This window comes from Herpailurus yagouaroundi, unplaced genomic scaffold (assembly GCF_014898765.1).
Source record: "Herpailurus yagouaroundi ecotype Mexico unplaced genomic scaffold, PumYag 139, whole genome shotgun sequence".
Lineage (NCBI taxonomy): Eukaryota > Metazoa > Chordata > Mammalia > Carnivora > Felidae > Herpailurus > Herpailurus yagouaroundi.
In genome coordinates, this window is record NW_024412394.1 from 35,185,125 (window position 1) to 35,211,283 (window position 26,159).

A 26,159-nucleotide genomic window follows, 5' to 3' on the forward strand; every position below is an offset into this window, starting at 1 on the left:
AAACAAGGTTTCTTTTGAGTGGCTTCGGCAGCGATGGGAAGGAGAAAGCATCTGAAAGGGTTCAAAGATTGACTCTGGTTATACACAAAAATGACCGGAGTTTTACAGACTTATCTACAATAATGTTGAGAAGGACTTCACATAACAGAGCGGATCATTAGCCTTTGATTTAAAAGAGTGCCATGCAGTGTTTCAAGAGGTGGGGACTGTTTCCCGTGTCTGAATGGAAACTTGCTAAAAGGGAGCAGAAGTGGTCACAACAGTTTGCAAATTCTATTTAATCTTCAAGCTAGCAACAGTACAGAAAGAGATTACTATTCCTCATCTGCACTCCCACAACTCTGCTCCCAATTTTATGTTTTGACTGTGTAAATTATTTCTAGAATGTAGGACTTTCACATAAGGCTTAGTAAGTGCCTAGGAAATTCCAAGCTGCATTTGTAAATTTAGAAGGAACACAACATGTTGAAAAAAATGTCAAGTACTTGAAGTCGACCTTTTAATAAGGACACACAAGAGCAGTGAGTGGGCTTTAAATTGGATCTCTCTACACATGCTTTGAGCCACTCCCTGAATCCAGTCAGAATTAGGGGTGGGCGGGACGTCTCTGCCCCTACACTCCAGCTTTTGGGGCCAGGTTCTGTTTCTGGCTCTGTCTTTCCTGGGTCTGTACACAGACACTCTCATGTGTCAGAGTAGGGGGACCCAGGCATGCAGTCAACATCCTTTTCCAATTTTTCTCTAATGAGAAAACCCCTCAAAAGTTTGACCAAAAGAGCTACATTAAAAAAAAAAAGGGGGTTGGTAGCTCATCTTGAATTGCTGAAATGCTTGCCCTCCAATTAATCAACTTACTGGATTTATTTGGATTGTAGATTCACAGCTGTTTTTTACTTTCTCCTTATTTGGTGTCACACTTAGATAAAAATAAATCCCCCGCCCCTTGCCCTAATGCGCGCGCGCGCACACACACACACGCGCGCACGCGCACGCACACACACACACACACACACACACAGAGTTTTTGTAAATCTGGTGGTGATGGAGGTAGACTGTATGTTAGTCCATGATGGAAAGGAAGCACATTGTTTCCTCCAAGTCACTGGCTGACAAAATAGTCAACCCTGATGATTTATTCTAAAGTAATGAAAAATAAATACCTCTTAATAATCGAGGGTACTGATTTGCTGGGGCCCTGCTTTCTGCAGTGTAATTTTTTTTTATTTTGTTCCAATGTGGGATATTGTGGTGGATGCTGCGCTGTGCATGCTCCCAAATGGAGCCTTTCAGAGAAGAAGGACTCATTCCCTCTAGCTACTCAATTCCCTTTGGGAATTGGCTGTGGTAAAGGGAATCACCTTGCCCCAGGGGCACCCCTCCTTGGGTGAGTGTCCAGTCCCCTCCCCCTGACTCAGGACAGTTCTCAAGGATCATGGCTGCTCCTGAGCGCCTCTTGTGACACCTCTGGAGCCTGCGTTGTAGTTCTGCCTCCCTCTCTCCCCTGTCCCCTCTCCTTCCTTTCCCTTCCTTTCTCCAGGTGCTGATCCCAAGAGCACTCCCTACAAAACCACTTGCACTTAAAAAAAAAAAAAAAAGTTTATTGTGAGAGAGAGTGGGTGCAGAGAGAGAGGGAGACAGAGAATCCTAAGCAGGCTCCACCCCCAGCACAGAGTCCAAAGCAGGGCTCGATCTTACAACCGTGAGATCACCACCTGAGCAGAAATCGAGAGTGGGTGCTTAACCGACGGAACCACCCCGGAGCTCCCCAAACCCCTTGCACTTTAATCACCATCTCAGCGTTGGCTTCCCTGGGATCCCAACCATAGACAGATGTGATTATTTAACTTTCCTTTGAAGAGGGATTTTTCAGATATTGAAATTAACCTCAAATGTATCAAAACTAGTGTGAGGAAGTGTTATGAGAGTCGGGAAATTTTCAAGTTTTTTATTTCCTTTTCAGAAGTTCTTGTATAACATGAATTATTTTAAAATTAGCTCTGCTACTTTTTTTTTTTAATTTTTTTTAACGTTTATTTATTTTTGAGACAGAGACAGAGCATGAACGGGGGAGGGTCAGAGAGAGAGGGAGACACAGAATTGGAAGCAGGCTCCAGGCTCTGAGCCATCAGCCCAGAGCCCGACGTGGGGCTCGAACTCACGGACCGTGAGATCGTGACCTGAGCCGAAGTCGGACGCTCAACCGACTGAGCCACCCAGGCGCCCCAGCTCTGCTACTTCAGTGCTTATAGCGTGACTCTAAGGGTTGGGAGAAACATGGATGAAAGAGAATCCCCAGGTTCTCTGATGACTAGCATAGAGTTGAGGAGAGGAGCCCCAGGTAATGGAGATTTTGAGTGGTGATAACGTGCACAAAGAGGCTCTCTAGGCTGGGGAACCTTTACAATAATCAAAGGTACGCAGGGTAAAAGAACAGAGGTACAGCTGCTGTTCTTGTCCTGAGAGTGGTGATTTTTTGTTAAAAAAAATGTTTATTTATTTTTGAGACAGAGAAAAAGCACCAGTGGGGGAGAGGTAGAGAGAGAGGGAGACAGAAGATCTGAAGGGGATTCTGAGCTGATAGCAGAGAGCCTGATGCAGGGTTCGAACTCAGGGACTGCGAGATCATGACCTGAGCCGAAGTCGGACACTTAACTGACTGAGCCACCCAGATGCCCCGAGAGTAGTGATTTACAGTTCAGATCCAAGAGGCAGCCTGCCTGTGTTAGAATGTTGGCTCTGTTACTTCTTTTCTGTATGACCTTGGGCAAGTCACTTAATGCCTCTGTGACTCAGGGTTCTCATTTGTAAAAGAAGGATAATAATACTTAATAAGATTATGATGCCAATTAGATCTGCTAAAATATGTAATGCTTTTATAACACTATAAATAGTATCTGTTATTATTTTATTCACCAAACTTAAAAGTTGTATGCAGTCAGACCCGTTCGTTGTTTTATTGCTTCTAAGCAAACATGTGAGTCTTCCATCCTCTACACCAACGTTGTCCAATACAAGTATGGTGCTACCACTCATGTAATAGCATTTTCTAGTAACCATATTAGAAAAGTTAAAAAAAGTGGGGGGGGGGGGGCGCCTGACTGGCTCAGTCAGTGGATCATGCAACTATTGATCTTGAGGTTGTGAGTTTGAGCCCTATGTTGGCTGTGGGGATTACTTAAAAATAAGATCTTTAAAAAAAAGGTAAAAAAATTGAGGTGAAATTAATTTTAGGGGTGCCTGGGTGGCTCAGTCAGTTAAGTGTCTGACTCTTAATTTCAGCTTGGGTCTTGATCTCATGGTCGTGAGTTTGAGCATGTGTTGGACTCCATGCTGGGTGGAGTCCAACTTAAAAAACTTAATTAAAAAATTAATTTTAATATTTTTTGTTTAACCCAGTAATTCATAAAATATTATCAACATGTAGTAATTATAAAATTATTACTGAGATAGTTTATATACTTTTACTCTTTTAAGCCTTACAAATATGGGTGCATTTTGTATTTGTTTTTTTTTTTTTTTTTAAAGGGATTTAATTTTTTTTTTCAACGTTTTTTTAATTTATTTTTGGGACAGAGAGAGACAGAGCATGAACGGGGGAGGGGCAGAGAGAGAGGGAAACACAGAATCGGAAGCAGGCTCCAGGCTCTGAGCCATCAGCCCAGAGCCCGACGCGGGGCTCGAACTCACGGACCGCGAGATCGTGACCTGGCTGAAGTCGGACGCTTAACCGACTGCGCCACCCAGGCGCCCCTACATTTTGTATTTGTAGCACATTTCAATTGCTCATTTCAATAGCCACTATGGCTACAGGCTATTGTGTTTGACTCTATACCTTTAGAGGTTTGCTAGTTACTCTTTTTATTTCAAGAGTATTCCAGTCATCCATTTCTGTGATTGAACCACCCCAAAACTTAGTAGTTTAGGACAACAATAGCTCATTAGTTCTCACGAGTCTCATCCAGCTTGCACACACAAGATTGATGATTATCGCTGAATCAATTATTACCATGATAGTTGTGAAATTTTCTAATTCCATGATTCCTTCTGTGTTTATTAGTTGGAATTTTATGGTAAAGAAGAACCTTTTCTTCTTCTTTCACTCATCTATTTGCTTATAGGGCAGCATGAGCACATTGACTCTTTATTCAGTAGGTTATAATCCATAACTTATTTGAACATTCAAGTATTTTCACCATTCCGTTATATACACATTAAAGCATTGGATTGCATGTAACTCTTTCTGAGTGTTCTGCAAGATGAGCAAACTTTTCTAAAAAATTTTGACTTGATAAATGAGCGATGTTTTACAATAGGAGTAGTACGTGATCCCGAATGTCACATGATCACAACTGAGCCAATGGTTCTTGAAATTCGCTTTGATATACAAGTCCTTTGGATTACAAGCATATTTCCGGAATGAATTATGTTCGCAAACCGAGGTTTTACTATATTATTATTTGTATAATATTTTATTTATATATATTTATATTTATATAATTTATACAAATATATATAATGGAATGATCAGACAATTTGAACATTCAAATAAAGACTTTTTTTTTGGCAGAGTTCTCTTATTATCCCTGTACCTATATATGCCTAGCCTCCCCTATTAACATCACTAACCAGAATGGTACATATTTTTTTTTAGCAAGGATGAACTTACACTGACACATCATAAACAACCAAAGTCCATCGTTTACCTTAGGGTTCATTCTTGGCATTGTATATTCTGTGGGTTTTGGCAAATGTATAATGGCATATGTCCATCATTATAATATCACACAGAGTATTTTCACTGCCCTGAAAACCCTCTGTGTTCTGCCTATTCATCTTTCTATGCCACCTTGCAGCAACCTGATCTTTTTATTGTATCCATGGTTTTGCTTTTTCCAGCTGTCATTTAGTTGGAATTGTATAGTATGTAGCCTTTTCAGATTGCTTCTTTGGCTTAGTAATATGCACTTAAGGTTTCTCCATGTCTTTTCATGGTCCGATAGCTCATTTATTTTTAGAGCTGAATAATATTACATTGTCTGGATGTATCACAGTTTATTTATCCACTCACCGACTGAAGGAAACTTGGTTGCTTCTAAGCTTTGGCAATTATTAATAAAGCTGCTGTAAATATCTGTGTGCAGATTTTTGTGTGGTCATAAGTTTCCAACTCTTGAGTAAATGCCAAGGAATGTGATTGCTGGATCATATGGTAAAAGTATGTTCAGTTTTGTAAGAAATTGCCAAACTGTCTTCCTAAGTGGCTGTATCATTTTGCGTTGCAAACCAGCAGTGAGTGAGAGCTCCTGTTGCTCCACATCCTGGCCAGCATTTGATGTTGTCAATGACTGATACCAGCGTACTGGTATCTTATTGCTTCAGTTGCATTTCTTTATGATGTGGAGCATCTTCTCTTATGCTTACTTGCCATCTGTGTATCTTCTTTGCTGAGTTGTCTATTAATATTTTGGCCCATTTTCTAGTTGAGTTATTTGTTTTATTATTGTTGAGTTTTATTTTTTAAAAATATTTATTTATTTATTAAAAACATTTTCTTAATGTTTATTTTTGAGAGAGAGAGAGAGAGAGAGAGAGAGAGAGAGCGCGCGAGCGCACCTGTGCGCACGGGGGAGGGGCAGAGAGAAAGAGACACACAAAATCCGAAGCAGGCTCCAGGCTCTGACCTGTCAGCACAGAGACCAATTGGGGGCTAAAACTCACAAACTGTGAGATAATGACCTGAGCTGAAGTCAGATGCTTAACTGACTGAGTCACCCAGGTGCCCCTTATTGTTGAGTTTTTAAAGTTCTTTGCATACTTTGGAATACAGTCCTTTATCAGGTGTGTCTTTTGCAAATATTTCTTCCAATCTGTAGCTTATCTTCTCATTGTGTTGATGTTGTCATTTGCATAGCAGAAGTTTTTGATTTTGATGAAGTCCAGCTTATGAATTATTTCTTTAATGGATTGTATCTTTGGTGTTATACAGAAAAAGACCAAGGTCATCTAGGTTTTCTCCTATGCTATATTCTAGGAATTTTATAGTTTTGCATTTTATATTTAAGTCTATGATCCGTTTTGAGTTAATATTTGTGAAGGGGGTAAGGTCTGTCTAGATTCACTTTTTTGTATGTAGATGTCCATTGTTCCAGCATTACTTTTTGAAGAGACAGCTTTGCTCCATTGGATTGCTTTTGCTCATTTGTCAGAGATCACTCAACCATATTAGTAGGGGTCTATTTATGGGCTGTATCTTCTGTTCCATTAATCAGTTTGCCTGTCTTTTGCCAGTACCACGCTGCCTTGGTTACTATAGCTTTACGGTAAGTTTTAGACTTGGTAGCATCAATCCTCCAACTTTGTTCTTCAATATTGTAATGGCTATCCTGGGTCCTTTGCGTCTCCACATAAACTTTAGAATCAGTTTGTTGATTTCCATAAAATAACTTTATGGGATTTTGATTAGGATTGCATTGCATCTATGGCTCAAGTTCGGAAGAACTGGCGTCTTGACAGTATTGAGTCTTTCTGTCCGTGAACATTGAATATCTCTTCAATTATTTAATCCTTCCTTGATTTCATTTACCAGAGTACTTTCCTCATATAGGTATTGTAACCATTTTGTTAGGTTTAAACCTAAGTATTTCTTTGTTTGGTATGCTAATGTAAATGGTGTTATTTTTAATTTCAAATTCCACTTGTTCATTGTTGGTACATTTTTAATTGAGAACACACTCTCTTCACATATACTGAGGTATGTGTTAAGATCAGAGTAAATTCTGCTGTGTGGAGGATATTCTCAATTCCATCGTTACCCCCATATTGAACTATTTAAATGTTTCAGTTCAAATATGTTACAGGGTTTGTCTTTTTGCCTGGAGAGTACCATGACTCCCTTCAGCAAATATTTTTACAACACAAAACTTGTCCAGTAAATTGTCTGTATTTATGGTGCTTTTGAATGTCTCACCAAACTTAGTTGCTGCAATATCATAGGGCTTCTCAGTTTCTCTTCAGTTCAGTATAGAATATGCCCATCTCATTAAAAATAAGAACTTGATGAGATGTTTCTTCCCACAAGTTGAGATATTCCCAAAGCATGACTATAGTATTTCAGAGTTAAATCTTGTGCACATTAAACCCATCTCATATTGATATTTTGCTGCTCCAAAAAGATTCAGGACAAATGCTAACTCAGGATGCTGGGAGAGCAGCAGAACCTGGAATGATCCTGGCAAGGACTCACGCTGTGTAAAAGGCCTTTCATGATTTGGTCCAGCCTCATCTCTATAATCCTCTCTTTGCCAGCTCTTTGCTTCTGTAGACTCATGCTGACCTCCACTCTTTTGCACTTGCTGCTGCTCTGCCTGGAAACTCTTCCCTTTCTTTCGCATCTGGCTAATTTTCCTTTATCCTACAACCCTAGACTCTGGCATCATTTTCTCTAGGTGCCTTCCCCTGATCCCTCTGAGGTGGTCTCTGTCCTATCTTTATTGCAGCGCTTCCATGTCGAGTTATATCTGTTCAGTTGTTTCTCCTTCTTCTCCTTTTCAAGACGCTTTTTGTCCTTTGTCCTATTATTTAAGAGTCTTGCTCTTTGCTTTCTATGGCGACAGTTATTGGATAAACTGATCTTTGCTAGGGGATAAATGATTTTGATGAATTGCTTATCTGCTGCTGAAAACATATTTGTATTTCATGGAGGCCCATTGGGGTAGTGGTTTTCAAAGTGGGTGTATGCACATCGGGGGTTGTGCAAGACCATTTATAAGGATGTAGGCAGGCAGGACATGTATTAGCTTTATTTCTTCTATTTCATTGAGCAAAACTAAGGAATTAAGGTTTTCTAATATTTAATATTTTGGTTGAGAAAGTACATATATGTAACTTGATCCTCTAATTTGACATTGGTAATATGTCCTAATTGACTCAATGCTTCATTATAACAATTTGAAGGCCTTGCTGTAGAGGCATGCTGACATCCCCAGTGGATAGCTCTTCGGGTTTTCTGGCACTATAATGACTTACAGTTATGAAGTGTTTCCTGTGTGGCAGACATTGTTCTATCCACTTTACAGATATCAACGTACTTATTCTTCACAACCACCTTGTGAGATTGGTACTATTATTAATTAGCATGCTCATGTTATGGATGAAAAAATGGAGCCTGGATAATCAGGTAACTTTTTCAAGGATGGGGTGAGCACATGGTTGATTCATTTTAGAACTGATGTAGTCTAATTCCAGAGGCCACTTGTTGAACCCCTGCTCTGTACTGTGCTGTGCTCTGGCGTCTGTCCGTTCCCACCGGATAGACACATGTGGCTTCCAGGAGGATGGGGGCCACGTCTGTCTTGTCATTGTGGTAAAAATTCTTAAATATTCACAAATATTTCTTAAATGAAGGAACTGTGAGGACCTGTCACCACCTCTGAACTCATGTCACTTAAATGGGAACTTTGGATAAGTATTCTTTTGTTTTTAACTTGAAACATTTTTTTCCCCTTGAAATAATTAGATCTGATGAGAAATTGGCATGAGTTAAATTAGAAGTCCTATGTTTAGAAACTTTACATGAAAAAAAAGTCTGCCTCACTCTAATACCAGTGAGTCAGTTATGAGTCCCAGCTCACCCCTGACATGACTAATGCCTTCCTTTTCTTCTCTTATCATGAGGGTCTGAGAACGTAAGAAATAAGCCTTAGGTTCTTCCTCAACACCGATTGAAGTGTCCCTCAAATGTGTATAACCTGAAAGCAGCAACAAGAGTAGCAGCAACAATGACAACAAAAATGATAATGGAAAAGAGAGCAGAACTTAAATTAATTTTTTGGGGGGGTTCACCCACTGATAGCCTTTTAAGTCTGGCTCCACTTTCCTTAATTCTTCAGCACAAGGATATGTAATAATCTCTCAGGTGTTCTGGGATTTAATAAAATTGTTTTGTTTTGGCCAAATAAGTTTGTGATTCTGTAAGCTTATGATTCTTTCCACATCTGAAAGAGTATTTAGGAGATTCTTGGGAGTTTTGTATTATATCATCATATTCCAATTATGACTCTATTTTCTTCCCTGTTTTGCTTTTAGGCTCTTTCAAGACACTTACTCTTCCATCAGTAAGTATCCATTTAAAAAATTTGGTTTCAGAAATATACATTGCATTGATGAGACAAATAATATTTTGTTGACTTTTTTTTTTTTTTAATTTTTTTTTCAACATTTATTTATTTTTTGGGGACAGAGAGAGACAGAGCATGAACGGGGGAGGGGCAGAGAGAGAGGGAGACACAGAATCAGAAACAGGCTCCAGGCTCTGAGCCATCAGCCCAGAGCCTGACGCGGGGCTCGAAATCACGGACCGCAAGATCGTGGCCTGGCTGAAGTCGGACGCTCAACCGACTGCGCCACCCAGGCGCCCCTTTTGTTGACTTTTATATCAATTTACGTTTCTTGTGAGTTTGTCTTGAGTTCAGTTTCACCTTTAAATTAAGAATAATGTTACTTTGGGGCGCCTGGGTGGCTCAGTCAGTTGAGCATCTGACTTCGGCTCGGGTCATGATCTCGCTGTCTGTGAGTTCGAGCCCCACCTCGGGCTCTGTGCCAACAGCTCAGAGCCTGGAGCCTGTTTCAGATTCTGTGTCTCCCTCTCTCTGACCCTCCTCCACTCATGCTCTGTCTCTCTCTGTCAATAATAAATAAACACTAAAAAAAAAAAATTATAAAAAAAAATAGAATAATGTTACTTTAGGGGCACCTGGTGGCTCATCGGTTGAGTGCCCGACTTCAGCTCAGGTCACGATCTCACAGTTTGTGAGTTCATGCCCTGCATTGGCTCTCAGCTTCGAGCCCCACTTTGGATCCTCTGTCCCCCCCTCTCTCTCGGTCCCTTCCCCGCTCATTCTCTCTCTCTCTCTCTCTCTCTCTCTCTCTCCCTCTCTCTCAAAAATGAATAAACATTAAAAAAATTTTTAAAAGAATGTTACTTCAGGGAGATCGGTTATTAGCCTCTTCAAACTCATAGCAAAGATTTTTTGCTTGTGAAACAGGGAACTTCACTGGGGAAACCTTCCTGGAGTATTGCCAAGAAACCTGGGCTGGTTTGGTGCCGTTTCTGCCTTACTGAACCTCAAAGTTTTGAGTGTGAAATTAACACTCTGCCCCTCGGTTTCCCTGTCCTAGAAAGTGGAGGGTCACGCTGAGCCACACTGAAGCCTGAGACATTGGTGATATTGATCCTGTCTTTGTTAAAAAATTTTGTGTTCATAATTTAATTTTTTGCACTACCTTTTCTATTTTAAGATATTAAAAATTTACTTATCTTGATTACTGATTTTTTTGGCTCCTCCTTAAGTTTTGCACCAGAGGCAAGGGTCTCACTCACCCCACCCTTGTCCTAGCTCTGGAAAAGGGGATAAAGAAACTGCTTCCTTCATAGGGGGTACTTTACCTTGGGGGTGAAATGAGATGTGAAAGTGCTGTAAAATTTGCTATGGAAGTGAAAAGGGGTTATTATTTTGTTGAGAAAGTCGTAAAACCTGGTGATTAAATGCTGTTTGTGAACTGATCCTGCTTCTCATAGCTTTGATTTGGAAGTTTGTACTTTTATTACCATGTTTTATTTTGGAGCTTCACACTTTGAATGTACCGTAGAGAAAGTAGACCACAGCATCCAGCAAGAGATGCAATTTGGTATACTTTTCTGAGAACAGTTGACTAATGACTTTGTTAAAAAACAAAACTTCACCCAGTAAATTTGAAGATCTAATTGGCTTTATTAAGAGATTCAAGAATTGGGCAGGATCCCACCTAGCAAGCAGAGGGGAGCTCCAAAGAGTTGTACAACACGGAAGGTTTTTGTAGGAAGGAAGGTGGGGCAAGGAAGTTATTAGCAAAAGAAAAGAAAGGATTGTTCCAGGCAAGGGAAGGGCATGGGGTCTTATCCTGCAGATTACCTCATCTTCCTTTGGGTTGGGTGGGGTGGGGGTGGGGGTGGGGGAGAGGGCCCATGTGACAGATTACCTCATTGGTGCTTGTCAGAAAGTTCCAGATTGATTGGCTTAAAATTCCACTCCTGGAGAGGTTGAAACTGCAGTTAAGTCCTGATTTACTGTTCTGGGAGCAAATGACTCCACCTTGGGCCTGTGGTTTCTTTTTAACAACTTGGGCCCTGATACTTTACATACTTAATGTAGGATTAGCACTAACTGATGAGCCAGGTTCCGCCATTACTTCTTGAAGGTTACTTATCAAGCACATTCAGAAAGCACATTAGTTTTTGCAGGGGTGGTGGTAGGGGATGGTATTCCTAGAAAATATAGCACTACCAAACAGTACTTTATAAAAATTACTTATGTACCATAGCTGTTGTTTCTTACCTATTTTCCCTCTTAAGAAATATAACTGCTTTTCTATTGTTGAATAGGAAGTAGGGAAAGAGAGGCAAAGCAGGTGGAAATGGGGGGAGAGCCCAATCTCAGTGGTCATAAAACATTACATTGCGTTTATGTACCCTAAAATAATAGATGCTGGCCATGATGGTGTTGAAAGAGTATTCCAATGAGAAGCTTAAAATAAATCCTGTGTAATAGAATTGTCCTGTAGCAGAAGGGGGTGGGATTTAAGTTCAGAAACCACAGCTTAAAGTACAACTGTCTGGTTTCATCAGAGAAGCCTATAGTTACACAGGCTGGAAGTGTAGAAAGGCTGGAAAGAGAAGGCATTAGGCTTGGGATTGTTCCAGTAATGTCAGTTTATTGTAAATTGCACTTGTCCAAACTATCATTAACTGGGCTTTGGCTGCTATTATTCTTTTAATCCTTACCTATGGGAAATGCTAACTCCAGATCCTGTATTTGTCTTTCCCAGTAATGCCATTTCTATTGTAGATAGATATAGCAATTACCTATTGAAGGCTTTCTTAGACATTATATCCCTTTTCTAGTAAAACAAAAGTTTAAAGACTTAGTCGTAAAGTGTGTCTGGGAAAATTTGATAATGCTTGGCAAAAATAGAAAGTTCTGCGTTGTTATGAGTTGTCAAAATAGGCTCAGCTTTCAGAGTGTGCACTTGCATTCTGATGTTTGTAATATTTCAGATTGTTTTTTGAGGTTCTCATGAATTTTTGCTGTAAAATGTAAATATTTTGACTTCATTAAAACAAATGGTTTTTAATATCTGATTAGCTCATTGTTTCTATTTTTGATACACTAAAATCAACTTTTAATAAGAAGTAAATAAAAATGATTGATGCTTAGTATAAAGGTTATTTTTTTTGCAGAAAATGTTTTAAGCAAATTTCTTTTATTCTCTGTAAGTAAATCCAACTTAACATGAGGGAGGGGTTTTTAAAGTTAGGAATGTTTTGAAGTTTATTTTATGTATAATTAACATTTAAAAAATATATTTTAAGTAGAAACTGTCATCTTAAATCCCTCAATTTTATTTTGAAAGTTATTTGAAATCTCTCCTTATTTTAGTAATTATAAGTAACTGATGAAGTAGAGTAGGATAAATCCTATTTTGTTGTCTCTGTTTCCTTGATAATTGATCTTTCAGAGAAGGTTAAATGGTTTTAGTCATCCCAGATTAGTTCCTTGCCCACCAAGGATCTTTTGTAAATTTTTATTTATTTTTATTAAAAAATTTTTTCTCAATGTTTTTATTTACTTTTGAGACAGAGAAGGCATGAGCTGGGGAGGGGAAAAGGAGAGGGAGACAGGAACTGAAGCCGGCTCCACACTGACAGCAGAGAGCCCCATGCGAGCTCGAACTCACGAGTGATAAGACCATGGCCTGAGCTGAAGTCAGACGCCTAGCCGACTGAACCACCCAGGCGCCCCAATTTTTATTTATTTCTATTTTATTTTTAAGTAAACTCTACACCCAACATGGCACTTGAACTCACAACCCCAACCAAAAGTCATTAGTTCCACTGTCTGAGCCAGCCAGGAGTCCCTCCCCAAGGACCTTTTTGAGCACACTTGCCTTAAATACCCTGGGCAAAGAGCAATCATTTACTCAGGAAATTTGCATTTATGTATACACAGAGTAGACTTAGCATAATGAGCACGTGCCACTCAGGTGCCAGTTGGTACTTGGCTGATCAAAGCTCCTTGATGTACTGCTGCCAGGCAGTGTCCGTCTGTGGGAACTGTATCTTTTTCCAGCCCTCGGCGCTCAGCTCAACATGTGAAACTGCAGAATCCCCGTGAGTAGATAACTGGTTCTTGCATAAGAGAAGGGCATGGGAAGTCTCTGATGAGGGAACCTCTTTATTACCAATCCCTGGAACTCTTTCAGTAACTGGGACCCCAAGAAGGCAGAAGGATCAGTAGAGATACAAGCGCTTTTAATACCTTCTGGTGGCCTCTCCACTGTGGGGAGCAGGTTACAACCCATTCTAGGTCCGATACAGATAAAAACCTTCTTAAAGATTGCTGAAAATCCACATTATTTTCTTCATTCTCTTTCACATTATGTCCCTCTACTGTTAACAGTGGAGGGTCAAGCTCTCTACCACAGCTCAGCATCCTTAGTGCCATGCAGACTCGGCAGTGACACCACAAGGCGTATGGTGATGCCTCATGGTTTATAGAGTCACCTCTGGTCTACTGATACACCAAGTTCTTTTGTAATCTCTGACTTTCCAGCCCTGGGAATAACACTGAGGCTTTGAGGATCCTGAATCACCTAAATCTTACATATGGAGGGTGGGCAGGGTTTCTAATGGGGCAGCTAAAAAAGCAAATTACTTGGGGTAGCTGAAAGGAGCATGAAGATAGTACTGTCTCCTCCTGAGGCGATGCCAGCTCCCTGATGGAGGATGGAGTAGGGCACAGAGATTGTGTTTTTGAACATGTCTGTGTTACTTCCGCTTCTTTATTTGGCATTCTCATGGTTAAATAGGGCTCTTTAGTTTTGTGCCTCTGCATTATTAATTTGACGTAAATCTTCAATCTGCTATCAGTTCTGGAGGCTCTGTGCCACTAAAAATGATCAAACTATATCCAAATCATAAAAAGCAATCCCATCAAATATCATTATTTAAATATAAAGTATTTATGAACCTTTGCCATATATATGATATGCTGGCATATTTAATTTTCTGCTTATAGTATTAAAATATCTATTTAAAAGAATCTGAGAACTGAAGTATCATTTGGGAAAATAGAATATAAGAATGCAAGTTCCAAGCTAGACTCTTAGCCTTACTAGGGCACACATCTTTGGCTTATGTTGTATTCCAAGGACTTAGAACAATTTGGAGCTAGGAGGTGCTCAATAAATATTTATTGAAGAAAAGCAAAGATTGGCACTAGAAGTTATGTAAATGTGATGCTACTGATTGTTCTTCTAACATTTTATTAAGAATTTTTCCAATATAAAAAAAACTTGAAAGAATTTTGTAGTGAGCACTTCTGTATCCACCACTCAGAATCTACCATTAATGCTTTACTATACTTGCTCTATTTCATATCTATCCATCCATCTGTCTCTCCATCCATTAATTGATCTTATTTTAAAAAAAGTTTTATGTTTATTTACTTATTTTTTGAGAGAGAGGGAGAAAGCAAGCCAGGGAGGAGCAGAGAGGGAGGGAGAGATTGAGTCCCAAGCAGGCTCCATGCTCAGTGCAGAGACCAATGCAGGGCTTGAACTCATGAACTGTGAGATCATGACCTGAACTGAAACCAAGAGTCAGATGCTTAACTGTTTGAGCCACCCATGCACCCCTAATTCATCTTATTTTTAAAATGTGTCTCCAAGTAAATTGTGGGCATCAGTACTTTTCTCCCTAAATATTTTTTTGCTGACCGTTTTATTGGTGGCTTGTTACATTTCCTTCATATTCTCATCCATATTGTGAGCTTCAAGGTAGCTGCAGTTACTGGAGGATCTCTGAGCTTTCTGTGGACAAAACTTATTTGCCAACACGAGCCAGAATTTAGTTTCGGAACCTCAGGTTTATTATCATGAAAACGAACTAAAAGTCAGGTATACTAGCCATCTATTGTGTAACTGATTATCCCAAAGCTTTGGGCTATTACAAGGCTGCAGTCAGGATGTCAGTTAGACCTGCAGTCACCTGAAGGCTTCAGTAGGTCAGGGATCCTCTGTAAGGTAGTTCATTCATATGGCTGTCGAGCTGGTGGTGGGTGTTGGTGGGGGGCCTCATTTCTCCCTATGTGGGCCTCTCTACAGGCTTCTTGAGTGTCCTCCTCACATGGCAGCTGGATTCCCCCAGAGCGAAGAATCCCAGAGAGAAAGAGAACCAGGCAGAAGCCATCCTTTCTCTAACACAGCTTCATTATTTTCTTGAGAAGCAAGTCCCTAAGTCTGGGGAATGAGGCTCTACTTTTTGAAGGGCAGAGAGTCAGAGAATTGTCAGACATGCTTTAAAGACATCATATGGAGGCTTTTCTTAGAGTAGTATAGCTCATCTTGGGTTTGGATCTCAGCTAGTAACCTGGAACAGCTTCCCAAATTCCTGTAAGCCCCTGTATAAAATGGTGTTAGTGAGAGCACCACCTGAAGGATTGTTGTAAAATGACAGGTCATGTAAACTGCTGTATGGCTTCAAGTCTGTTAATGCTGGAAGGTAAGAATTCTGTTGGTAATAGTAGTAGGAAAGCAGCAGCACCCCCATCCTTTCCAGGATAATGACCTGTGATGTGCAGGATGCAGGAAGAGAGCACACTGTAGAAAAGTGTTCGAGAGAGATACGGCAAGAAACAAGTCTTGTGCAAATTGTGCTTTTCACCAGTTCACTGCCTCAAAGAGGGAGGCATGGAAAAGTGTTGAAAGACCTTAAATATTCTGACCCACAGTGACTGTTGGGAAGAATGTACACTTGGGCTAGGAAATGACAAGGTGACTGGTGTTGAGCCCTCCATTCTGAGAACCCTGCAATTTAACGGGAGAGAAAACTACAGGATGTTAAGAGGCAAAACAAATTGTTTAATGTTGGTGCCTAGGAGGGGCAAGTTTTTCAACATGGCAATCACGTTTAATAATACTATAGACTTAAATTTTCTATTCTTGGGGTGCCTGTGTGGCTCAGTCAGTTGAGTGTCCAATTCTTGGACAAGTCATGATCTCGTGGGTTTGATCCTGATGGCAGGCTCTGTGCTGACAGTGCAGAGCCTGCTTGGGATTCTCTCTCTCTCCTTTCTCTGCCCCTCCCCCCCTTCTCTCAATAAAATAAGTAAACCTAAAAAATAGAAATTTTTCTATTCTAACATAATTAAAAACATTTTTGAGGTAAAATAATGAGACTGATCTCTTCATTTTCTCCAGCTACCTCTGAACAGTGCAGATGGGATTTATGAGCTACGTGTAACTGGACGTGCCCAGGATGAGATCTTATTCTCTAATAGTACGCGCTTATCATTTGAGACCAAGAGAATGACTGTCTTCATTCAAACAGACAAGTCCCTGTACAAGCCGAAGCAGGAAGTGAAGTTTCGTGTCGTTACACTCTTCTCAGATTTTAAACCTTATAAAACTTCTTTAAACATTCTAATTAAGGTAAGTGCCAGATAGAAATAAAGCTCTGTGCACTTACTGGGACTCTGTGCCAGTAAGAAATAAAGCATCTTACTAAAGCTCTGTGCGAAGTTCTGGTCAGGTTATCTTAGAATTAGCCTTGGGTAAGCTTCCCTCCCAACATGAGAATACTCTCTCTCGGAAGGGAAATGGTAGAGCAGTGGGGTCAGAGCTCAGGCTCCAAAGTTGGCTAGCTTGGGCTCCAGTCCTTGCTTCTTCATTGATTAATTCATTTGTTAAACATTTTTTGAACTTCTGTGGTCAGGGCTCTGGAGTGGGGCACTGAGCCGAACAGATTAAGTCCCCTGCTCACATCAAGCTTATATTTCAGTGAATAGTGTGGAGACAGGCACTAAATAAACACATAAATATGTATATAAAGGGATTGGTGTGTGTGTGTGTGTGTGTGTGTGTGTGTGTGTGTGTGTGTGTAAGAGAGAGAGAGTGTTTATGTTTGCTCTTTTCTCTAGATTGTTAGGGGAGTCCTATTTGAGCAGAGATCTAAAGGAAATAAAAGAATGAGCCCATACATACAGAGGGAACAGCTTGTGTAAAGGCCCTGGTGGGAACTTGTTGGGTGCATTGGAGGAAAAATAGGCTGAAAGTGTACCAGGGTGTGAGGGGACAAATATTAGGAGATGAGGTAAGATATAGGTATGTTGGTTGGAGGAGGGATGGACCATACAGGGTCTTCTTAGGCATGATATGGACTTTGGATTTTACTCTGAGTGAAGCAAGAATTCACTGGAGAATTCTGAGGACAGGCGTGATGTGATTTGACTTATAAAAGGATCACTGTCTGCTCTAAGAAGAATAGATGCTAGTTGTGTGAGAAAATTAATCTCTCAGAGCCCCAGTTTCTTTATTTGTAGAATGTGTAATAATAATACCTCACAAAGGTTTTGTGAGATAATCCAAGCACAGCATTTAGAACTATGCCTGCCACATAGTACATGCTCACTGAACATTAGCTCTTGTTATTATGGGAACCCCTTTGGCAGGGAGTCATTTGGCCTCTGCTGCTTGCACACTCTGATAGTCTGGAGGCAGATAGTCAGACTGAGTGTTTTCCTGTGGGAACCAAGTTGAGGACCATTGAGATCCTGCTGGACCTGCTTTTCTATACTTATGCTGAGGAGAATACTAGACATTTGATCATTACATGGAAATAAGGTGATCAGCTCACCCCAGTTTGCCTGGGACTCTCTTGATTTTATAACTGAAAGTCCCTGGTCCTGGGAACCCTCTTGGTTTCCTTCAATGTTCTGATAAATGACATAGAATGGAAGGCAAATTTAGGTTTTTTAGTTCAGCATCTTCCTATTCTTCTTAACTTCTTTGTTGTTATAAATTAAACTAAAAGCCAAACAAAAATCAAGCAAACGAACATGTATATGTGTAACTTCAAGCCAGATTGTGTTTGTAGCAAACACATCGGCTGGCATGCTGCTCAGTGTGTATTTCTTGAATTTCCAAGAATTGCAGTCCTGTGAATCTCTGCCTTCACTGTATAATGGAATGTCTAAAAAGGAGGTTGGCATAGTGAATAGCATGTCTAAATTCAAGTAGCTCTCTAAGCAGGGCTTTATGGACCGCAGTCATATCATCTTTCACCATTTATCCACATATACTGAGAACTTAGTACGTGCCAGAAATTAAGTGTAAGGTGGAGGATTTAGAGGTCACCTGCCTGTCTCTGGCGGTTTATATCCAATCTGCCTCGTTCTACCTGTGGTAATGAAAGTCAGCACTTGATAAATTGCCCGTTCTAGGCATCAACCCAGAACTAACCCTGCTGATGCGGGACAAATACCTCACAGAGGTTTTTGTGAGGATTAAAGTGAGTAATTTAAGTAAAGCATTTGGAACTGTGCTGGTCTGTGCATTTTTATTATTTTGCCTCGCCATGGTGCTTTAGGATCTGCCTTTGAAACCTTTGATTTGTACTCTTGGGCTATTCTCTACAACTCTGGACTTTGCTTGCCGCATTTGGCTTTCTCAGAGAGACCTGTGGTCCTGAGAAATCCTACTGGCTTTGCCAGGATGTGGCCCTCTTGGCTCGGGAAGGGGCGTTTAGACTGAAATTCCACCTGGAACCCAGAGAGGTTGGGAACAGTGCCCAGGGGGTTGCCATACTCTGCTGTCTGCACCCGGGCAGTGAGGCTGGGATATGAACTCAGGTCCAGCCTTGCCACTTGCAGAAGCCACATGGGAGCACTGATGCCCACACTGCTGTCTTCCTCCATCTGAAAAACAGTCATTTGGGCCAGAATGTGATGTTTTCGACATCTTTCAGTGTAGAATAGTTGGTTTCTTGGCAAAACCTCTTAGAAAAAAGTGGAACTTAGTGTAACAAGAACCCCTGACTTGAACAAAGTTGTACTCCCTAGTACAGCACCACCTTCAGGCTAACGTGGAGAAGTGCACTGATGGCTGGGAGGCTAACTTCTCGGAATCCATCCTGCCCGGTCAAGAAGACAGTCAGTGATACTGTAATAGTAAGTGACCTAACAGGACAGCTAGTAGCTACACTTGTGGTGAGCATAGCAGAGTGTATAAACTTGTCAAATCGGTAAGCTGTAAAAAAAAGAAAAAGAATTGCCGTAGCTGTAGGATGTAGCTAAAATATTGACTGTCAAGTCACAGCATGTTCAGGGGGTGCTCAGTGTTTTGTGTGTTTTTTTTTTTTTTTTGTCGTTTGGTATTATTAATTTTGTCTGCCTTGATAACTGACCTTCTCAGGTTGAAAAGGCCTTCAGGGCCCTTTTGACAGTGGTAAAAACGTGCCCTACCTCTGCTCTAATTCTCGCTACCTCTGGCTACTCTGGTTTGACACTATGGAAATCAGTGCCTTCAACACCTCCATGGTAGCTGGCACAGCAGACTTCTACCGTGACTTCCTTCCTGAAGAAAGTGTTGCTTCTTGTACAGATGAATGACCTTGTATGGGAATAGCTGTTGTTGCCTTAAGGGTGTATCTTGTGATTGTGCCCTGACACTCTGGCGTGGGGCAGCCATGACAAAACCAGGACCTCATTCCTGGTGAGGTGAGGGGACCACCTCGTTTAAGTGATTTGACTTCTCCAGTTCTACATGCTAGACAGACGCTGAGTGCATAATCCAGGACTCTGAGGAGTGGCAGAAATATTCCTACTGGACATATTCTCCAGCTGGGGATTTATTGCTTGAGACAGTCTGGCACAGGCAGCAGGTACTGTGCTGTGCTGAGGCACCAGAACCATCTAAAGGTGACTCAGAGAGCACAAGGGGCCACTATTGCAGCATCTCCAGCATGTGGCTGTTCTGGCTGTGTCAGGGCCACTGTTCATGTTGTATATGGCTGTCCTGTGTGCATCCTAGCAGGAGATGGTGACGTACAAATGCTGGGTTCTGCTGTGGTGCCACCATGCATGGTCTGTTCGAATCCTGATGTGTAAAAACTTCTGGTGTTTCTACATTCTCTGTGTTTTCCTGTTGGTGACAGTTAGGCCTAGGTCTGAGGCAGGCTTGACAAACCAGAGGGATTATCTCATTCACTCCCAACCGTCCAGATCCTCCAGGTTCAAAGTCGTCAAAGACTTCATTTAGAACTTCCTTTTTTTGTAGGGCCATGGTACCACCTGGGAGAAGCGTATACCCTCACCAAATAATGCATCAGCAGAGTATGAACATTCCTTTCCATTCGGTTTAAATAACACTGGGAATTATTATTATTATTTTTTATTTTTGTCAGGCTGACAGAAGAAAAGAGGTATTTTTTGTTTTCACACACGCATCATGCTGTGGCAGGTGCAGGAGAGCCAACAACTCCGTCCTAGGAGTTTGCCAAGGAGGGTGACCTACTTAGTCTTGACTTGCTTTGGTCTTTGGTTTTAACAATTAGTTTCTGGCTTACTAGGCTACTCCTAACTCAATTCTCAGCATTGTCCTTACCCCTGACTTTCACATCCTCCCCCACTTGGGGAGAGAGGTTTCTTCTGGCTTCCGTTAACTGGGCTGACCCACTACGTCTAGTCAAAGGATAGAGAATAACAATCAGGGAAAATATTTGATCCCTGCTCTCATGAGTTCACAGTCTGGCTGGGAACAAAAAACCCCATATGACCCATGAGTTCAGTAAACTCAAAAGGGGTAGTCTTCAAAAGGGGTAAACTCCAGATGTACTAGGGACTCTCCAGGAAGTGGCCATTTTGTCTGTTGGAAGCATTTATAGGAGGCAGGACACTGGAGCTTATTTCACCTATTGGACAGGAAAGAAGGGCATTCTGTGCAGCAATTGTAGAGGCTGAGAAGCATGGGCTTTTGGGAGTGAATTGCAAAGAAATCTGTATGTTTAGAGGAAGATGAGCATAGAAATATAGATGGAATCAGACTGCTAAGTTATGTAAACTATGTCAAGGAGTGTAGATCTCATTCTGTAGGCAAACAAAAGCTATCACCACCTCGTGGTCCACTGCTTGTCATATGTCAGGAACTGTACGAAGCATTTCCACCACTTTGCCTCAATCTCAGATTTGTGTTTCAGATGGACAACACTGTTGGCAGAAGGGAAGATGTATTTATTGGAGGGCAAGAGTGGAGGAGGGAGATTAGTCGTAATAGTCAGAAAACAGGACATGGCAGCTGGATGTGAGGATTAGAGAGAGATTAAAGAGGTGGAGTCGACAGGGCTGGGAATGTGAAGGGAAGTCCGGGATGACTGCTGGATTGGCTTGGCTGAATGTACATGACGGGATCATTGGGGAAGTCTAGGAAAACTGAAGTGTTTTTCCTGCACAACCTTGGCTAAACATGGCTATGATACATTTTGTTGGATTAAACGGTGTGTGGGTTCGAATCCTGAATTCATGGATTACTTACAGTTGAGTGTTTACCTAACCTCTCTGGGAATCTGTTTTCTGCTATAATGTGAGGACAGTCCTACCCTGAGGGAGAGTTGTGATGATTGAGTGATGTATGAGTGGTAATGATACGACAGAGTGCCTGACACGCAGTGGGCCCTGAATACATACACAAGGTCTGTTATCTCTAGGTTAACAATGACAGCACAGGTTTGGTGCTACACATGTCATGTGTGTTCCATGTAGAGGGAAATATGGTGCCAAGAATTGGAAGGTGGAGCAGAATAAAGATGTTCTCAGGAGGGTATGAGAAAGGAAGAAATTCTGATTTGTCTTCTGTTTAGTAACATATGGCCAAAATTTTACAAAACGTATCTCTGTGCCATATTTAGGATGTCCCTGGGGGTGCTGCATGGAGGGCATCATTCATAACACATGTATGCGGCAGTATTTATATAGTTAACATGTACGGTTTGTGTTGTAGGACCCCAAGTCCAATTTGATCCAACAGTGGTTGTCAGAACAAGGTGATCTTGGCATCGTTTCCAAAACTTTTCAATTATCTTCCCATCCAATACTTGGTGACTGGTCCATTCAAGTTCAAGTGAATGTGAGTATAAATATATTTTCAGGGGGAATGCTAAAGTGATTTAATTAGGTCAGGTGGGGAAATATCTCCAATGTCATTTATTCAATGAACAGAAAATTGTTAATCTGAACATCTAGATAATTTAAGGGGTGTATTTTGAATTTACTGTGTTTATCAATGGGTTAGCTTTCATTGTAATATGTTAGAGTTTTAGCCATAGTTGCCTTTTTCTGTAATACAATGTTTGAAGGTTAAAACATTTTGCATTTTTTATTTATTTTTTATTTATTTTTTTATTTTTTTTAAATTTTTTTCAACGTTTTTTATTTATTTTTGGGACAGAGAGAGACAGAGCATGAACGGGGGAGGGGCAGAGAGAGAGGGAGACACAGAATCGGAAACAGGCTCCAGGCTCCGAGCCATCAGCCCAGAGCCTGATGCGGGGCTCGAACTCACGGACCGCGAGATCGTGACCTGGCTGAAGTCGGACGCTTAACCGACTGCGCCACCCAGGCGCCCCACATTTTGCATTTTTTAAATGTTTATTTATTTTTGAGAGACAGAGAGAGACAGAGCATGAGCAGGGGAGGGTCAGAGAGAGAGGGAGACACAGAATCTGAAGCAGACTCCAGGCTCTGAGCTGTTAACACAGAGCCAGACGTGGGGCTCGAACTCACAGAGTGCGAGATCATGACCTGAGCCAAAGTCGGATGCTCAACTGACTGAGCCACCCAGGCGCCACAAAACGTTTTGTGTTTAATGTAAAACTGATTAATGTTTATTTTACTTATTCAGTGCATACGTTGAGTATTTTAAAACTAACCTACAGATACATAGTTATAATTTAGCAAATTTTATGTCTCTGAATGACTCCTGATGAGATTGGACTAACCTACTTTATCATTGTTTTAAAACACACAGTGAATAAATAAATGTTGAAAAAAAAATTAAAAAAAAAAACACACAGTGATTGGGGTGCCTGGGTGGCTATGCGGTTAAGTGTCTGACTTTGGCTCATATCATGATCTCACGTTTCATGCTTTGGAGCTCCGCATAGGTCTCTGTGCTGACAGCTCAGAGCCTGGAGCCTGCTTCAGGTTCTGTGTCTCCCTCTCTCTGCCCCTCCCCCACTTGTGCTTTCTCTGTCTCTCTCTCTCAAAAAACAAAACAAAACAAAACAAAACAAAACATTAAAACATACAAAAAAAAAAAAAGAAACAGTGATTTTAAACGACCACACCAATTTTCTGTTCCCCAAGTCCTCTTTCTCCCCAACTCCTCTACCTACTTCCTTTGTTTGTTGCCAACCTTTGAAGCTCTGAGATCTCACAGGGCAGACTCATCTCTCTGCCTTAGGTTTTCTCCTGTGCATCCCTGTTTGATGTTTGAAGATTCATTGAATATTGTCCCATTTTTCTCTGGAGTTTATTAAAAAATATATAAATTTGTGAATAAGAGCTTTTTTTTAAAAAAATTGTTTTTTAATGATTATTTATTTTTGAGACAGAGAGAGACAGAGCATGAACAGGGGAGGGGCAGAGAGAGAGGGAGACACAGAATCTGAAACAGGCTCCACGCTCTGTCAGCACAGAGCCCGATGCGGGGCTCAAACTCACGGACCGTGAGATCATGACCTGAGCCGATGTCGGACACTTAACCGACCAAGCCACCCAGGCGCCCCAAATAAGAGCTTTTAAAAATAGTTCTATTAAAAGAGCTGTTGACATTTTGGACAAAAATTTTTTGCTGTGGGCATGGTTGGGTACACCGTAGGATGTTTAGCAGGATCTTTAGCCTCAGCCCCTCAGATGCCAGTAGCAGCCCAAGTGTGCCAAACAGAATTGTCTACAGGCATAGTCACTCTCCACGGGGAAAAAATACCCTCTCCCTTCCCCACTGAGAACCACTTTATTAGAAGGAATAATCATAAGACCTTAAGTGGGATAAGTGTACCAAAAAAATTAAAAAAAATTTTTTCTCCTTTCTGCTTTTAGGAAGGGGTCACATCCTAAAAGCAGATCTAGTCTCTCTTAGCCAGCACATGGTTTTTGAGCATCCATGAAGAGTGCCTGTGGAGAGGGTGTGCTGCAGGGGTGAGACAGGTGGGCAGTGAGAAAGTGTAGAGGTGTGTATAGGGCTCAGGGAAGCCTGGAGGAGGGGGTGTTGAGCTCTAGGGGAGCCAGACATTTGTGCTTATGGAGGAAGAGGAGAGTCAGTGTTTGTGAGACTTCACAGAGAGAAGGCTGTGTGTAGAGGTTGGGAAGATGGAAGAGAGCCTCACGGGTCTGGGGGTTTGGGAGAAGTTTGGTGTTACTGGCACATGTGGGGAATGATGGGAGTTGATGATTAGGACATATACTGTGAGTGTGAAGGAATTAGGGTTTTCTTAGTTCCCACCTTTGATTTCACTATAGAGTTCTCCAGGATCAGTTGTTTATCTGTCCATCTGTCTGTCTTTCCATCTATCTGTCCCTGTATCAAATATGTGAGGGCGTATAGGGCAGTTGTGGAAATAAGGAGGTAAACATGCAAAATCTCTGTCCTCGATATCATTGTTGTGCTGACATGGATAATATAATAAAAGTTGCATAACGTAAGCGTGACAGGAAAACAAGGCAGTGTGACAGCGGAGGAATCGCGAGGTGCTGAGTCAGTGAGGTCCATCAGGTATTTTTTTTTTTTTTTAATTTTAAAATTTATTTTATTTTTTAAATTTAAATTCAAGTTAGTTAACATATATAGTGTAATAATGATTTTAGGAATAGAAATTAGTGATTCATCACTTATACATAACACCCTGTGCTCATCCCAACAAGTGCCCTCCTTAATGCCCATCGCCCATTTAGCCCATCCCCCCACCCAACACCACACCAGGAACCCTCAGTTTATTCTCTGTATTTAAGAGTCTCTTATGGTTTGTCTTCCTTTCTTTTTTTTTTTTTTTTATCTTATTTTTGCTTCCCTTCCCCTATGTTCATGTTTTCTTTCTTAAATTCCACATAGGAGTGAAATCATATGATATTTGCCTTTCTCTGACTGACTTATTTTGCTTAGTATAATATACTCTAGTTCCATCCACATTGTTGCAAATGGCAAGATTTCATTCTTTTTCATTGCCAAGTAATCTTCCATTGTATCTATGTACCACATCTTCATCTTCTTCATCAGTCTGTGACATTTGGGCTCTTTCCATACTTTGGCTATTGTTGATAGTGCTGCTATAAACATTGGGGTGCATGTGCCCCTTCGAATCAGCACTCCTGTATCCTTTGGATAAATACCTAGTAGTGTAATTGCTGGGTTGTAGGGTAGTTCTATCAGTAATTTTTTGAGGAACTTCCATCTTTTTTCCAGAATGGCCGCACCAGTTTGCATTCCCACCACCAGCGCAAAAGGGTTCCTCTCTCTCTGCACCCTTGCCAACATCTGTCGTTTCCTGAGTTGTTAATTTTAGCTGTTCTGACAAGTGTGAGGTGGTATCTCATTGTGGTTTGATTTGTATTTCCCTCATCAGGTACTTCTAAGGGTGCAGGGTGACTTGGACTAGCATGGGATAAAGAAGGTGTATAGTAAGGATGAGTGCTGATGCTTTTGGGATCGCGTCTCATTCTGTCTCTCTGGCTGCGTCATTCTCCCCTCACTCTTCTGTCAACCTCTATGGTGTTTCTAGTCCAAATCTGGACTGGTTGCATCGGCTCATCTGAATAACCGTCATCTCAGAGTCCTTCAAGCAACCCTCTTTGTTGGTGGCTGTGGATGGACTTCCGTTGGGTCAGTGTCCACTGTTGGTCCATTCAGAGGCACTTCCGCACGGTGGCCAGGGACAATCTCAGCTGGGTGGCAGCCTCCAAGAAGTTAATTTGTTCAGTGAGTGGTGAACAGGATATGTACTAGAAGACAGAGGGTGATAGAATAGTGGAGAAAGACTTTTGGAAGATGTGAGATCATAAGTTGAAAATTAACAGGATTTCTCATGCAGTGGTTTGTGGACCGGATCTGTCATATTGATTTGGTCATATTGATTAGGAAAAGAAAGACAAGGAAAGGTAGGTGCTTAAAAAATTCAAATCATTTACAAGATTTGGCCTTTGCCCACCTTTTCAGCTTTGTTAAGTGCCACCCTTGTCCTCGAACAGCCTTGAATGGCTTAATCCCTGTAGACATCTCCATAGCACTCTGTGCTTCTC

The 26,159-nt window shown here is 41.2% G+C and overlaps 1 protein-coding gene across 1 annotated transcript in view; it reads left to right on the forward strand.

Annotated features, from left to right (window-relative positions):
* The window catches only part of CD109 (CD109 molecule), a 148,098-nt gene that overhangs the window by 18,038 nt on the left and 103,901 nt on the right, over positions 1 to 26,159 (forward strand). Inside the window, exons 3-5 of the mRNA XM_040474606.1 lie at positions 9,085 to 9,113; positions 16,294 to 16,524; positions 21,868 to 21,993. Coding sequence (XP_040330540.1) covers positions 9,085 to 9,113; positions 16,294 to 16,524; positions 21,868 to 21,993 — 386 coding nt within the window. The remainder of the gene's footprint in view (positions 1 to 9,084; positions 9,114 to 16,293; positions 16,525 to 21,867; positions 21,994 to 26,159) is intronic.